Below are 14627 nucleotides of genomic sequence, written 5' to 3' on the forward strand. Positions count from 1 at the left end.
ATTTTCAGCCAATAACTGCCAAAAGTCGATTCACAGTCGTCTCGGGCGCCGTCGGCTGGCTCGAGGGCGCAGTCGGCGAGCTTTTCTGTCATTTTTCGGTTTTCTCGGGTAAATCTCGTCGTCGGCGCCGTTTTGGCGCTGTCGGCTAGCAGACTGCGCAGCTCTACCATTTCGCTATGTTTGGCTCCGTTTTAGCTCCGTTTCGCCCATTTCAGTTGCGTTGTGTTCCTAACAGATAGCCCTACAAAATAAGCATTAAAACAACCTTCTTTTAAAGTGTAATCTCATTTAAAAATATGCTAGAAGTGTAAAAGAGATTAAGAATCAAAAAACTTATCGAAAGGTGACAGGGCAAAATTTCATTTCTTGCTCTTTTTTGCTCTAAATTGCACTATTTTTTGTTTCTTTTTCTCCAAAAGTCTATTTCCTGTACCAAAAACATTTCTTGTACCTAAAACCAAAAAACATATAAAATACCTTCCTTTAAAGAGCAATATCATTAAAATTAAGTATAAAATGTATATGAAAAATCAAGCATTTTTTCCTTTGGTCAGTTACCACCCGATTGCATTGCGATTTACGCATCGATCTTCGGGTCCAGGTAGCTCTTCCCTTAGAAGTCAACTCGCCTTCTCTATAGGTTACCACCCACTTGCCTTGCGTTTTAAACGTCGACCTCCGGGTCTAGGCAGTCCTTCCCTCGGAAGTTGACTCTCCTTCTTTGTGGGTTACCACCCACTTATCTTACGCTCTACACGTCGACCTTCGGGTCTGGGCAGTCCTTCCCTCGGAAGTCAACTTGCCTTCTTTGTGGGCTACCACCCACTTGCCTTACACTTCACGCATTGACCTCCACGTCCATGTATTCATCCCTCGAATGTTGTCTTGCATTTGTCGTGAACTGTTTTTGATGATTTCTTACACTTGCTAGGAATCGTTTGATGAAATTTGTGATGACTACATATAGGAGAAGTCTTGTGTTTCTCTTAAATTGATTGTTGGTTTGTATTGCAGGCAAGGTGTAAGTCCACTAGGGTATCCTCTAATTGGTGTTGCCAATAATCAATATGAGAGAAAATATGCTCTTCTCTTGCCTTGCCTTCCGACGATCCACATGCATGATCCGGAATCAGAACACCCACTCATCATGAGAATCGTAGACTTACATGTCACTTTCATTCTGCACGAAAAATATGTGTCTGTCGCACTCATCAAAAATGAGTGTGGTGAATGTCATTTCAAGGATTAAGTTTAGCTCAAAGGCTAAACATTTTTTGGTAGAAAACTTTGCTAGCCTAACCCTCCCTTGATAATTCATGTGACTTGAGTGATTCTCATCATCTTTTCGGGAAAGGCATGACGTATCGGCTTCAACATTCTGCTTAGTCGGTCCGTGCCTAAGCAAGACACCTCCCCACCTGTGATACATCCCAAGCATAATCCTTTCGCTCGGTGCTTGACGAAAGTACCTTGCATAAGTTGGGCTCCCTCAATTTTCCTCAAATAAGGACTACTCTATTAGTCTTTGAGGAATCCCCCTGCAAGGGTGTTTCATTAAAGCATGTAAAAGCACTTCAGAGATGAACCAATGTGTTCGTCCAATCCCTGGGGCCCTATCACATCGTGATACCGTCCCAACGGGAATGACCTCACTAGTCTTGAGGAATCCCCAACAAAAGTTTTTTTGTTAAAACTATATTCCACATATGTTGGACCGTTTAGTCCATTTGATCCAATAGCATGAATGACTTGCATTATCAATTACCTTGTCAGTAAACATGGTGTATCAGCTAGAGCACTCTCTTATATAACTTATCCATGTCAACTCGGGACCCCTCGATGCCCGATCGAAAAGTAACGTTTTCCTCAACGAGAACTACTTTGCTCATTCCTGAGGAATTCCCGATCAGAATCGCTTCATCATAGCTTGCAAAAGCTTCAAAGGTGAACCGTCTTGTACATCCGACTCCTTTTCATACCTCACTCGACTTGGTTGATTTTATTCATCATGTCAAAAGGCATGTTGTATTGGCTTAAGCGCTTTGCTTGCTTAACAAGTCCATGTTTAGCCAAACATTCTAGTTTCCGAGTAATCAGTTATGCTTTCCCATCGAAAATCACCTTGCCCATTTTCATGGGAGAATCCTTATGTGGTCAGCTTGCCTCGTGCGTCTAACCACTTCCACATTTGGTCCAACTCGACCTATTCTTATACCTTTGTCAGATAGACGTCTCACGCCAATTAGAGCATTGTCCTCATACAACTCATCCAGGTTTAATCGGGACCATTGGTACTCGATCAAGCTGCGACATTTTCCTCAATAAGAACTACTTTGCTCATTCTTGAGGAATCCCCAATGAGGTTGTTGTGTTAAAGCTTACCAAAGCACCCTGAGGTGGGACTGTTTTATGCATCCAACCCTTTCGATACATCTTCAGTATTTTGATCGGCTTGGTTGACCTGCTCAGCATGACGAAAGACATGTCGTATCAACTTAAGTCGTCTTGATTGCTTGGTTGATCCATGCTTAAGCAGGATATCTTTATGTTCGCGAAACATCTCCAGCGAGATTCATCTTGCTAGTGTTTACAAAAGCACCCTTTTTATGGTATGGGTCATCCCACCCCTTCGGTAATTTTGACTGACTAGACTGATTCTTATCACCTTGATGAACGACATGTCATACTGGTTTGACCACCTCAGTTATCTAACTGATGTGTATCCATTCATGATATCTCAATAGCCGACGATATCACGATGTTGCATACAGTGAGAATCTCCTTGCTCACTTATCACTAAAGTATGTTGTGTTGTTAGACCGCTTCTGTCATCTAGCATTTAATGTTTCTCGAGCCATATCACAATTTAGTTGACTCTTTTATGAGAACATTTCATTTTTTTACATTATGATGCTTCTCGAGCCATATGACTATTTAGTTTGTTATTTTATGAGAACATCTAGTATTTTGATACCTTCGGCTTTGTAGCCACCTATTACGATGCTTCCGAGCCATATGACTATTTAGTACTCTTTTATAAGAACATTTCTTCTTTTGACACATTCGGCTTTATAGCCACTACTATGATGTTTTTCGAGTCATGTGACTTTTTAGTTGACTCTTCTATGAGAACATCTTATCTATTTGCCATCTTTGACTTTATAGTCACCTATTTCAGTGCATCTCGAACCATATAAATTTCGAGTTGGTTCTATCATGAGTGCCCGATAGATGACTCGGATCATACGAAATGATCCAACCTTCCAGTTGACCATACTATCCTGTCACTAATCGCTCGCAGTTTAAGTTAGGATGCCTCGGGCTTCTTATCCCCTTAATTGAGCTATGGGTGCTTCACTAAACGGAAATCACAATTAACGCTTGTCGGTTTTTTACGAGGAAGCATAACAGATGACTCGAATTACGTGAGACAATCCAACCTTCTTACCTTGCGTACCCCTTAAGGTTGAATTTAAGCCCCTCGACATTTCTTCTGATTGTAGCAGGTATATGATGTTTCATGCCTCGATCAGATCTCATGATTGGATTTAAATCACATTGTTTTCTTTCTGATATGATCACTTTGATCAGCGCTCGAGTTGGATGCGAATCCTCCGACTTTCCTCCTCGACGTGCTAATGTGTGAAAATGTTCCATGAATTTCTTTATTTTTTTGCACATCTTTTTGAATGAAATTGCATTTTAAAGCAATGTATTTTTTATGTTTTTTTTTACAGGTATAATAGACATTAGGAGTGGAACGAAGTAGAAAAAATATGGAATAAAAAGAAGAAAATTTGGAGTAAAATGCATTTATGAAGGCTGAGGTCATGGCGCCAAATACAGGGCGCCTAGGCATCAGCCAAGCTATGGCAACCCAAGAGGTTGGTGCCTGAAGACAAAGGCCATGGCTCACAAACACGATTTTGGGCAGTTCGAGCCACCTGTTCGTGGCATCACTTGGGCAAATTGAGGCAGTTTTCGGGGAGTTATTAAGAGGACTTGGAGAGTATTGAAATGGGGGCTGAAGGAAATATTCTTGAGTATCATTAGGGTTAGAGAGGGAGCCTTGGGAGAGATTTTTCCCTAACATTATTATGAGAGTTCATAAGCTTGTTCTAGGATTGTGAAAGCAAGTCTAGGGGAGTGAATTGTTGTGTTTGAGAGTGCTTGGTGAAGGGTTTGCAGAAGAAATGTAAGAACTTTGGTGGAGCACTCTCAAGAGAAGTTGAGGGAGAGAGAAAAGTATACATGTGCTTCGGGTTTGTAATTTTTTGAAACACTTTTGTATGTTGAATCTCTTTGTATCAATGCATTCTTGTTGTGTTTTATCCATATTTTCTGAGTAAACTTTCTTGCTTTTCCTTGTGGTGATGTAGTAGATGTGTAGGAATGTGGGTTTGAATATTGAAATTGCCCTTAATCCAAATTGTGATGATTTTCCTTCTGCACTTACTTTATTTTTCAATATGGTCAATTGATTTGTTAAAATGTGTTGTGAACCCATAAGAACTCGGAAGAGTTATGGCATGAATGACTAGGAAATCACATTGAACTACAGAGTATGAAGCAAAAGTACATAATAGAGAAATGCAAATAAATAGGGAGATAAACTTCATTGGGTTCAAAGTGAGACTTGAGGAATTAAGGTCACTTTAACCAAACTTCTTTATGCTCTCAGAATAGAGTAAAGAAAATTTAAGCTTGTATGTAAGCCCCTCAGCATTTCTTCTTATTGTAGCGGATATTTGAGGTTTTATACCTCAATCAGATCTCAGGGTCGGATGTGAATCCTATTATTTTTTCTTCCTAATATGATCACTTTCTACCGTATTCAAGTTGATGTGAGTCCTTAGATATTCCTCCTCGACCTAGAAATAGTTGACTCAAGTAACATGAGATGGTTCAACCATCTTAGTTGACCACACCGTCTAGTCACTAGTCAATTGTGATTCAATTCATGACATATCAAACTTCTTAGCCACCCAACTGAACTATGGGTGTTTTACTCAACGGGAACCACAATTAAATCTTGGTCAGATTCTTACGAGGAAGCATAGCAAATGACTCATATTACATGAAATTAGTTTTGTTACCTTGTGTACCCTTTAAGGTTGAATGAAAGTCCCTCAACATTTCCCTTTATTGTAGTAGGCATTTGAGGCTTTATGCCTCGGTCACCTTTCTGGTCATGCTCCATAGGCTATGAAACTACCTTTTGGGCCATGTTTCATAGCTACTGGGCTCGTCTTTCAGGTCATGCTTCATAGCTTTTGGCCCCACCTTTCGGGGCATGCTTCATAGCCCCTGGACCTTCAGAGCCTTTGAACCCACACTTTTGGGTCATGCTTCATAGGCTCGGGCCCACCCTTTCAGGCCATGCTTCCTATCCTATGAACCCACCTTTCGAGTTGGATATAAGTCCCGTGGGCATTCCTTCCTAGCTTATTCAGGTCTTATGCCTAATTACTCTGCTAGGTTGGATATCGGTCTCAAAGCCTCCCCCTAGACTGCAAGCTTTGTGCCTTGGTCAGAAGATAGGATTGGATGTGAATCCGAGTGTTTTCCCTCTGATATGATCTCTCTGGTTGGCCTTCAAGTTGATATAAGTCTCTGAGCATTCCTTCTCAATCTAGCCGACATGTTTGTATTCTGAAATTAGATGGGAGCCCCCGAGTTTTCCTTCCTAGCGTACACGGACCGACTCTTTTTGGTTGACTGGGTTATGTCGCTTACATGAGTAACACTGGTTCGATCAAAAATTGAGTTATTTACAACAAGTGCACTGTGTCTTAACGGCGCAGCACACATGTTGTGGTTCGTTTATTGGGATCAATTTTTTATGCCACAAAGGTTTAGACGCTCTTTCGAATGTTATGGGAGCATGTAGCATGCATATGTAACCTCCATTAGCTCGAGGACTCCATAAAACCATCCCGCTATAAAGTTGGAAAGATCAAGTTTCAAGGCGTCGCACCCAGATCGTAATTCGGGGCTCTTGTTGCCATTGAACTTCTGGATGTAAGGCCTATGTAAAAGCATATTTTTAGAAGTTATGGAACTATATTTCAATCATATTTAATGCCCCATAGCTTATAGATCGCCAAAATCATTTGTCTGACAATTTCAGCGAAATTCAGGATTTTTGGGCCAGATTGGTGCCTGGTTGCCAATCTTGGGCACCTTGGCGAATGTAACAGCCCAAAAAAAGCTGAAAACTAAGAGCCTCGAAAGTAGACGCTCGGCCCCGGGCACCTAGATATCAGGCACCTGAATCTACTCCAAAATATAGTTATCCAGCGGATGGCGCCTAGGCGGCAGACCCCTGACAGCTAAGCGCTTGAAACCAGTCCAAATAGCGTTTCAAACTCGAGAGCACAAAAATTAGACGCCCGGAGGACGGCGCCTAAGCGCCAGACTGTTTTTCACTCTCAATTTTCCTCGAGATTTCCACCCAATCTCCTCCAATGCATCCGAAAATCCAGATCTCCTTGGCTGAAGTGAAAATATGCATGGGGGCAATTTAAAGGGGCTTAGGTGGCCATTTTGGGCCACTAGGAAGCCTTTCGAAAACTTGAACAACATGTCATGTTAGACAAAAAAAGGAGGAAAAGAAAGGGGGATGGTTACTTCTTCCCTTTTAGCTTCTCCTGGGGATTTTCTGGTTTGGTTTTTGGGAGAGCCTCTTCTTCTCTTGTTATCTTGAGGATAGCTCGAGTCATCTTCTTCCTTGAAGTTCAGCTAGTCTTCTTCCTTGGAGAAGATTTCTTAGAGGCTAGTCTCTCTTGAGTTGGAGAGTTCTTGAGCAAGAAAAGTAGGGAGCTTCATCATCTACTTCATCTTCTTCTCCCAAAACTCATTTTCTTCCACTTAAACCTCTTCTTTCTCATCTTATTCTGCTTTCTCCACCATTCTTTGAGTGTGTGAAGGAGCTTCCTTAGCGAAGTTGCGCGGTGGAAGAGAGGAGAGTTTCATCCTTCCTAAGGAAGTAGGAGAGCATCATCTCTCCCAAGGAGGAAGGAAAGCTTCTTCCTAGCAAAGTCAGGGCGTGGACAACTAAAGAGAATGCTTTGAGCAACCACCGCATAGGTAAAGGACTCCTAAAACTCTTGTTCTTCATTTTTTTGAGCCACTAGATCTGGATGTTAGAGGAATTAGGTTAAGGTTCTTGTGTTAAAGAAAAACCCTATAGGGTGAGGTGCTTTACTTTCTCCCTACGAATCCAAAGAGCAAAACCTACCCACTTTGAGCCAAGTTGTTCCTTCTGACACTTCATCAATGTCGTCTCGTATGGCCCGATTGTGGATAGGTCGTCGCCCATTTGGGATACGACAACTCACCATATACACTTATCGCTCGATTAGGCCTTGGAAACATAGTGTGGACCATATTTGATGACATGGTTATTTTATAGGTCTCCATTACCGAAAAGTCATCATCTGTAAGGTATCGTGAGAGACTCACTCTCTGCCTGCATGGCTTGGTGTGAGTTTTGAAAACGTCGAGATGCTCATATGAAACAACTATCCTTTGTGACACCCTTAACTAGTCGCCCTTAAAAGTAAGCAGGACTCATTTAATCAAAAATATTATTGGGCATCGTCCAAGATGTAATTAACCAAATGGGATACGTCCATTTGGGAGTGCACTTAAACTCATGACAAATAAAATTCGGTTCTCAACTTAATTGGGTAGCTTACATAGCTATTTTTTAGTTGATATTCAGCTCAAGGTGTATCGATCTGATTCTTTTTGGACGTACGCTCTTCACCTAACGCATGAGGTTTACTTAACATTAACTATTGAGGTTCTTTCTAAATTTGTCTGCCTAGTCTTCGTCTTAATTCCTTCATTCCTGATTTCTTATCTTATTGGAATCATTATGATGATTCAAGTAAATGGCTCTTTAGAAAAGAGAATCTTAAGACAATAACTAAATAGGTTGTCAACTTCAATTATTACAAAAAGAACTAAAAGAAGCATCATCTCCGAGTTGTCCACAGAATCCTTCACTACTTAAAAGGCACACCAAGCTCAGATTTTTTTTTCTCGAGCCACACCTCTCGTTCTATTATTATTTATACAAATGTGGAATAGGTCGGGTTCGTCCATGATTGGTGATCCACCTCAAAAAATTGCTCATTTGTGTAGAGAAATCTTGTCATGTTGAAAAGCAAAAAAACAATTGGTTGTGGTCCGGAGCAGTGTTGAAGCTGAGTTTCGCTCTCTGTCTTTGGATATCTATGAAGCTCTCTAGTTACGCATCATGCCCAGGGAATTGCGTATGCTAGTCTCTGCACCTCTCCAACTGTTTTGTGAAAATAAAGCTTTCATTAATATTACCCATAATACAATCCAGCATAATCGAACCAAACATGTGAAGATTAACAAAGCACTTCATTAAGGAGAAACTCGATTCAGATGAGATTTGTATTTCATTTATCTCATTTAATGGTCAATTAGCAGATATCCTTACCAAGAATCTTCCTCGGTCATTGTTTCATTACTTCAAATCCAAATTGAACAAGATGAACATCAATGTTTCAACTTGAGGGGGAGTATTAGAATTAGCCTAATTTATTAGGCTAATTATGACTGTAGTTACTTTATTTGCTTTTACTTAATTCCTCTATTTCTGTTCCATATTGTGTATTTTCTAGTTGGTTTATTTCTGAATTTATGTCTTTCCTTTATTTGGATATTGTAATATGTATTTATATCTCTCTTCCTATCAATAAATGTATACAACCCAATACTCTAAAATCAAACATTTATTTTACACATCTAAGGCCTGATATTACATTATTTTAGTAATAGAAGAATATATTGTTGTTGCACCAAAGATCCTAAAGTATTTAGAAGGATGTCAAACGAAAGGGTCTCTCTGAAAAGGGGGAATTTCAAGGAACTGAGGCAAGCAATGGTATTGATTGGGCAAGTTCCATAGTTGATAAGAGATAGACATCAAGAAAATGTACTTTTATTTTGGGGTAATCAGGTGGCATGGAGTAAGAAATAATATGCTATAGAAAAAGTAGTCAAAAGTTGAACTAAGATGTATTTTTATTTGTGCTGAACCAGGTGGCATGGAGTAATTAATAAAATGTTATAGTTAAAAGCAGTGCAAATACTGAACTAAGATCAATAAAGTAATGGGGCTAGTAAATTAATCCAGCTAAAACAACTCCTTAAAGTTAAAGTCATTTCTAACATGCCAATACAACTTTACTGTGATGAAATTGTTGTCATAAGTATTGCCCATAATCCTGTGCACCATGATTAAACTAGAAATGTGGAAGTTGATCGGCAAATGAAGATGGTAAACTTAACATTTCCTATTTGCATTCTCTAAACTACTTGTTGACATTCTAATTAAAAGATTAACAAAATGGCTGTTGGAAAAAAATGCTAGAAAAGCTTTAATAATTTGATGTTTATAATCCCACTTGACGGGGAGTGCTGAAAACCCCATTTGGACCCTTCGCTCAACCTCATGCTCATGATCCGTGGGATCGCGCCCTTCCTCATTTGGGTTCCTGTCTTTCTTGTTGTCCGGGATCCGTGAAATCCATTCCATATGGTTAAGTGTTTATTTCTCCTCTACAAAAGAAGAAATTTATTCTCCCATCAGTTCACAGACACTCTATTTGAATAGTGCTGAATCGTGTGGACTGAGTTTCTGGAATGCAATCATTTCCTGCAGTTTTCATTGTTCAAACCATCACGGGCTGCATGGCAGATTTCTGCATTTCCTCTTTCACTAATTCCGAGTATACTAGGTTATTTAAAGCTGTGTGCTCTCTCTCCCATCACAATAACGTATCTTCTTTGGTCCATCCTTTTACTTTTTGCATCAGTTGCAGCAGTCTTCTTTCCAAAAAGTGCTGGTTAAAATATTGTTATATAAACAAAACCTCCGTCATTGTTGAGCAAGGGAAAAATATATATACTTCCTCTTATTCTCTTCCACTTCTCATTTCAACAACTAAATAGACATATAATAAAAACTCAAGGGTTTTAAACCTATAATCAAAGAAAAGTCTCTCTTTTAATTTTCAGCTGACCAAACAGAGTAAAATGGATTAATATCAAATTATGGCAAGACCGTCCATAGTTTTTTAAGTTTCAAAAAACAAAATGTATAGTTATGTTCAGTTTGATTCAATTCTACATTACCATGATTTAATTTGTTATCAAACCATAAATGCATAGTAGCATTATTTAGCAAGTAGCAGTATTACATGAATATTTAAAAATGATACAGCCGAACTACTGACGATGTGTTACCTGATGTAAAAAATTTCGATGTGAAAGCATTACACCTTTAGGCGTGCCACTTGATCCACTCGTATACATGAGCGTTGCAATATCATCAGGTTCAATGGTTTCAAACGTATGAAATTCACCTGTAGAGTATTAGTTAAAATTTGCCACTTTACAGCTACGAAAATTTGTGCATCAGCTACATCAGGAAATTCGCTTGCTTTCATTAGAAATACATTGCAACATATTGAAATGAAAAACTCTTTGAGAAAATTGTTTTGGTGGTATGCACTATTCCTAGAGATACCCCAACGTATACATGGGTAAAGAGCAAACTCCTTCAAGGTAGATTAATAAATATGCCCTTCTTCAAATATAGAGAGCTTTTATATTTTAGTATTATCTTACATATTGTTCCCATTTGTTTTAATATAGAATCCCCCCAAATAACTTAAATACATAATGATTGTTACAGTGCAGAACGATATATTGTATAACAAAAGATTAAACACTTCTAAGAGAATATTTACCCACATCAATTCACATGCATAATGTGCCTGACGAGAGGGCGCGGCAAGTGTGAGTGACACGTGATCATTTTCGCGCAACCCATTCTTTCGCCTGGACCAAACCGGCCTAAGTTTTCTCCCTTCTGAGGAGTCAGTCAGTCCTCTTGGGCCACTCTTAGTTATCCTCTTAATATATATTTGTATGTTTGATGTTCTAGGCTTAGTTTTTGGCGTGAGTTTGTTTGGGGTAGCCACTGGCATCCATTTCTCCCTTTGAAGGATGTATCCGAGGGATTGGATGGTGCCCTAGCTGTATCTCTCTCTCGAAGTGGTAATATCTTCTCTATCCTCTTCCAAATCCGCCCCACATCGCTCCTAGTCGTCGTATCTCGCTGCAGCCACCTACAACAACATTCTGATTTTAATTTTTTGTAGTTCCAGCACAATCATTGCCTTCCCCTCCCTCTTCTTCGCTCCCAAGGTGATTCCAACCCCTACTTTTGTTGTTCCAACCACCTACAACCCATTTTAGCCATCTATTTCCGCTCCCCAACCACCTAGCCAACCACCACCACCCATGGATCAAGCCTTAGTGTGAGTTTGTGTCGTGTCTGTTGCAATTTTTATTTCAAGTGTATTTGATTGTAACCGCATAGTTACATTTACTAATAATATTTGGTTTCCCAATAGAGGTTTGGGTTAACTCCGATATCATTTGGTATAAGAGCAAGTCTAATCCTAGTCCTATCTTAGGTTTTCTAGCATCAAAAAAACCAAACCTATCTCCACCTAAAATTTTTCTTTCTCACCCCACATCACCATTAAACACCTTCCACCTACCCAAACCAAAAACTTAATCATGCCACCAAAGAAATAACCGATGGAAGTCTGATCGAGGGGAAAGAATACACAACCATTTATGAGAAATTTACAAAGACGTGTTTAGGGGATTTTTGGGGAGGATATGCAATGGAAAACCCACACCAACTACAACAAAGTATTATCACCTTCAAGATGAGGCAATTCGAAGGGATCAGTCCTAGCCATGTCAGTAACTTGCTAGATCAAAAGAATTGAGTGAATCTCTTCCACCATGTTGATTCTAGGGATGAAGAATCTCTTCCTCAAAGATGTGACCTAAAATATCTGAGAAGATAGAATTTCAAAGTAAATGTGAATTTGTTATATTTAGACGGTCACATGGATCTAGACCAATTCATTGAGTGGCTTTGGACCTTGGAATGTCTTTTTGAGTATCCATGTTAGTGTCACTAAAATAAGGCACTCTTCTTTAACTTGTTAGTGGCTAGTTTCTCGCAAAAATTGAAATACCTACGTCATCGCGAGGAAAAATACAAGATCACTATTTGATCTCAGATGAAATAGGAGATGCGGTGATGGTTCATACCTACTCAGGTGAAGAAATAGGAGATGCGGTGATGGTTCATACCTACTCACTACATACCTGATGTTCTGACGTCAATTTCAAAAGTGGAAAGACCACATCACCGAGCAACCACCACATCTTACAGGCAAGGTTCAACCCCATAAACTTACAGCCAGAGCATACCTAGAAGAACACCCAAGCTAATCCCGTCTGAGGAGAAATTGATTCAGAGTAGAGAATATGGAGAGCGAACCAGTATTTCTAAATATGTTTGAGCTAGAAAGTGTTTCAAGTGTCACAGATTTAGGTAGCATATTGAAGTAGATTGCACAAACTGGGGAATGATATATTTCACTGAGCAGGGAGGTGTTAAAGAAAGGGGTAATGACAATGATGTAGTAAACACTGAAGAATGCTAGGACACAAAAGAGCAGGGCCAGATCCCATATGATTAAGGAGAAAAGCTTCAAGTTGAGGCCATAAGAGAAACTCAAATAGAATTGACATTGGTGATCCAAGACAGTCCTAAGTATGAGGAACCGACACCAGACACCCGGCAACCCCAGATAAGAGAAATTGAAACTTTTCAAATAGATAGGATCCTTCCTGAGTGCCCCTGCTGAGGGAATCAATATGTCAGAGATAAGCTCTTTAGTGCCAATTCTGAAACAATATATGGAGTCAGTTGGGTATCAAAACCTTTTCAGCAATGTATCCCCAAATAGATGATCAATCGAGATGCATGAACCACAACTTCGAAAATTGTCCTAGGAGTTCGAGGGAGAAGAAAGTTCTCTAATGGGATCCAAGGTCTATCAATGAAGAAGAAGATGTCTCTCCTGAGCAGTTGCTAGTGAGAGTTGTGTCGTCTGACACAGATTAATCCTAGAGTTGATTTCTCCTCACATATTTATTTATCAGCTACATTTCGCAGAGTACGATAAGGAGAAGAAGGTTCTCGACTTAAGAGCTTGAGAGTAACATCGTGGGAACCTACATCTATATGTAGCACCAGCTCAGGATGTGCCAAAAAATATGCTTATTTATTCTATCAAGAAGTGTTGTGGAAAGCAAGTGCCTACAGGATCAACTTGTCAGGAGATTTTTTCATTCATAATAACTTCAGTGAGGCCAACCTGACAGCTATGAGGAGAAAGAAGCTTTGACATATGAGGTCAAACCTTTACCAAACTCGAGTGACTAACAAAGGGGCACCATGTCAGGCACAGGGATGCCTAAGCCCGCTCAGACACGACAAGTTATTCCAACCACCTACAACCCATGGATCGAGCCCCTTCTTTTGTTTTTCCAAGCACCTGCCGCGTGATTCCATCCCCTCCTTTTGTTGTTCCAACCACCTACAACCCATTTAAGTCATCTATCTTTGCACCCCAACCACCTAGTCGACCATCATCCATGGATCGAGCCTTTGTGTGATTGTGTGGTGTGTTTGTTGTAATTTCTATTTCAAGTGTGTCTGATTGTAATCGTCTATTTTCTTTCAATAATAATATTTTATTTTTTTATTGTGGTTTGGGTTAGCTCCGATATCAAGACCATAGCTTTAAATTCATCCCCAACACTAGATCTGACCATAATAATTTGTTTCTTTCCTTTTAAGTGACAATCTATTACAGAAGTTGAGAGGATTGTTTCTCTTAGCTTTAAGTTATATGTTTCGCTTGAATATTTTGATTTTTATACTATTTCTTAGGTACTTATGTATATTCTAATGTTAACATAAAATCAAAATGAATTGTGATGGGATTCAAAGATATATTGATAATTAGCATCTCTATGATTGAAATTTTTTTCAATATGGTCACTACCAACTATTGCACTTTGTTATTTGAACTTTAACTCTTGCTTGCTTGCTTGGAAAAAAACAAGTTCATAAGTTCATAATCATTGCATGCTAGCAGTATCAAGGTATCTAAACAAATGCATTATAATACAAGTGATTTAGAAGACACCATAATTTAAAACTAAGGATTTGTTTGTGGCAGCTACAGCTTATTTAAAAGTTGTTGCACAACAACTGTGGCAGGAAGCTGCAGCGCATAAGTGCTACGCATAAGCTGGTTGCCTGTTTATTTTTTACAATTTCGAAATAGTTATCCTGCAGTTTTTTCTGAACAAATAACATTTATGCCCCTATACTATAATGTTGTTTATTTAAAAATTGTTCATACTTAGCACATTTCATACTTGAAAGCAAATATCCAACTCAAAGATTACAAAATAAAAATAGTCACCTCATTAAACAGTGAGTAGCACGACAATCAAAATTAAAAAAGAACTACTAAAAAATAATTTATAATATGATAATATTATTTTTTAAATGCACTTGGTTTGTCACGCGATAAACCGTCCTCCAAAGAAACTCTCCATGTCTAATCACTATCAGCGGTGGAATCCTCCAACTGATATGCCCACCAAAAGAAGTCGCAGCATCCTGCTCTTCTCCT

The 14627-nt window shown here is 39.2% G+C and overlaps 1 protein-coding gene across 1 annotated transcript in view; it reads right to left on the minus strand.

The window, feature by feature from the left end:
- Positions 1 to 14627, minus strand: part of LOC110027919 (long-chain-fatty-acid--[acyl-carrier-protein] ligase AEE15, chloroplastic-like) — a 131990-nt gene that overhangs the window by 42611 nt on the left and 74752 nt on the right. The window contains exon 6 of the mRNA XM_020729565.1: positions 10288 to 10406. Coding sequence (XP_020585224.1) covers positions 10288 to 10406 — 119 coding nt within the window. The remainder of the gene's footprint in view (positions 1 to 10287; positions 10407 to 14627) is intronic.

Source organism: Phalaenopsis equestris, unplaced genomic scaffold (assembly GCF_001263595.1).
Source record: "Phalaenopsis equestris unplaced genomic scaffold, ASM126359v1 Scaffold000468, whole genome shotgun sequence".
Classification (NCBI taxonomy): Eukaryota; Viridiplantae; Streptophyta; class Magnoliopsida; order Asparagales; family Orchidaceae; genus Phalaenopsis; species Phalaenopsis equestris.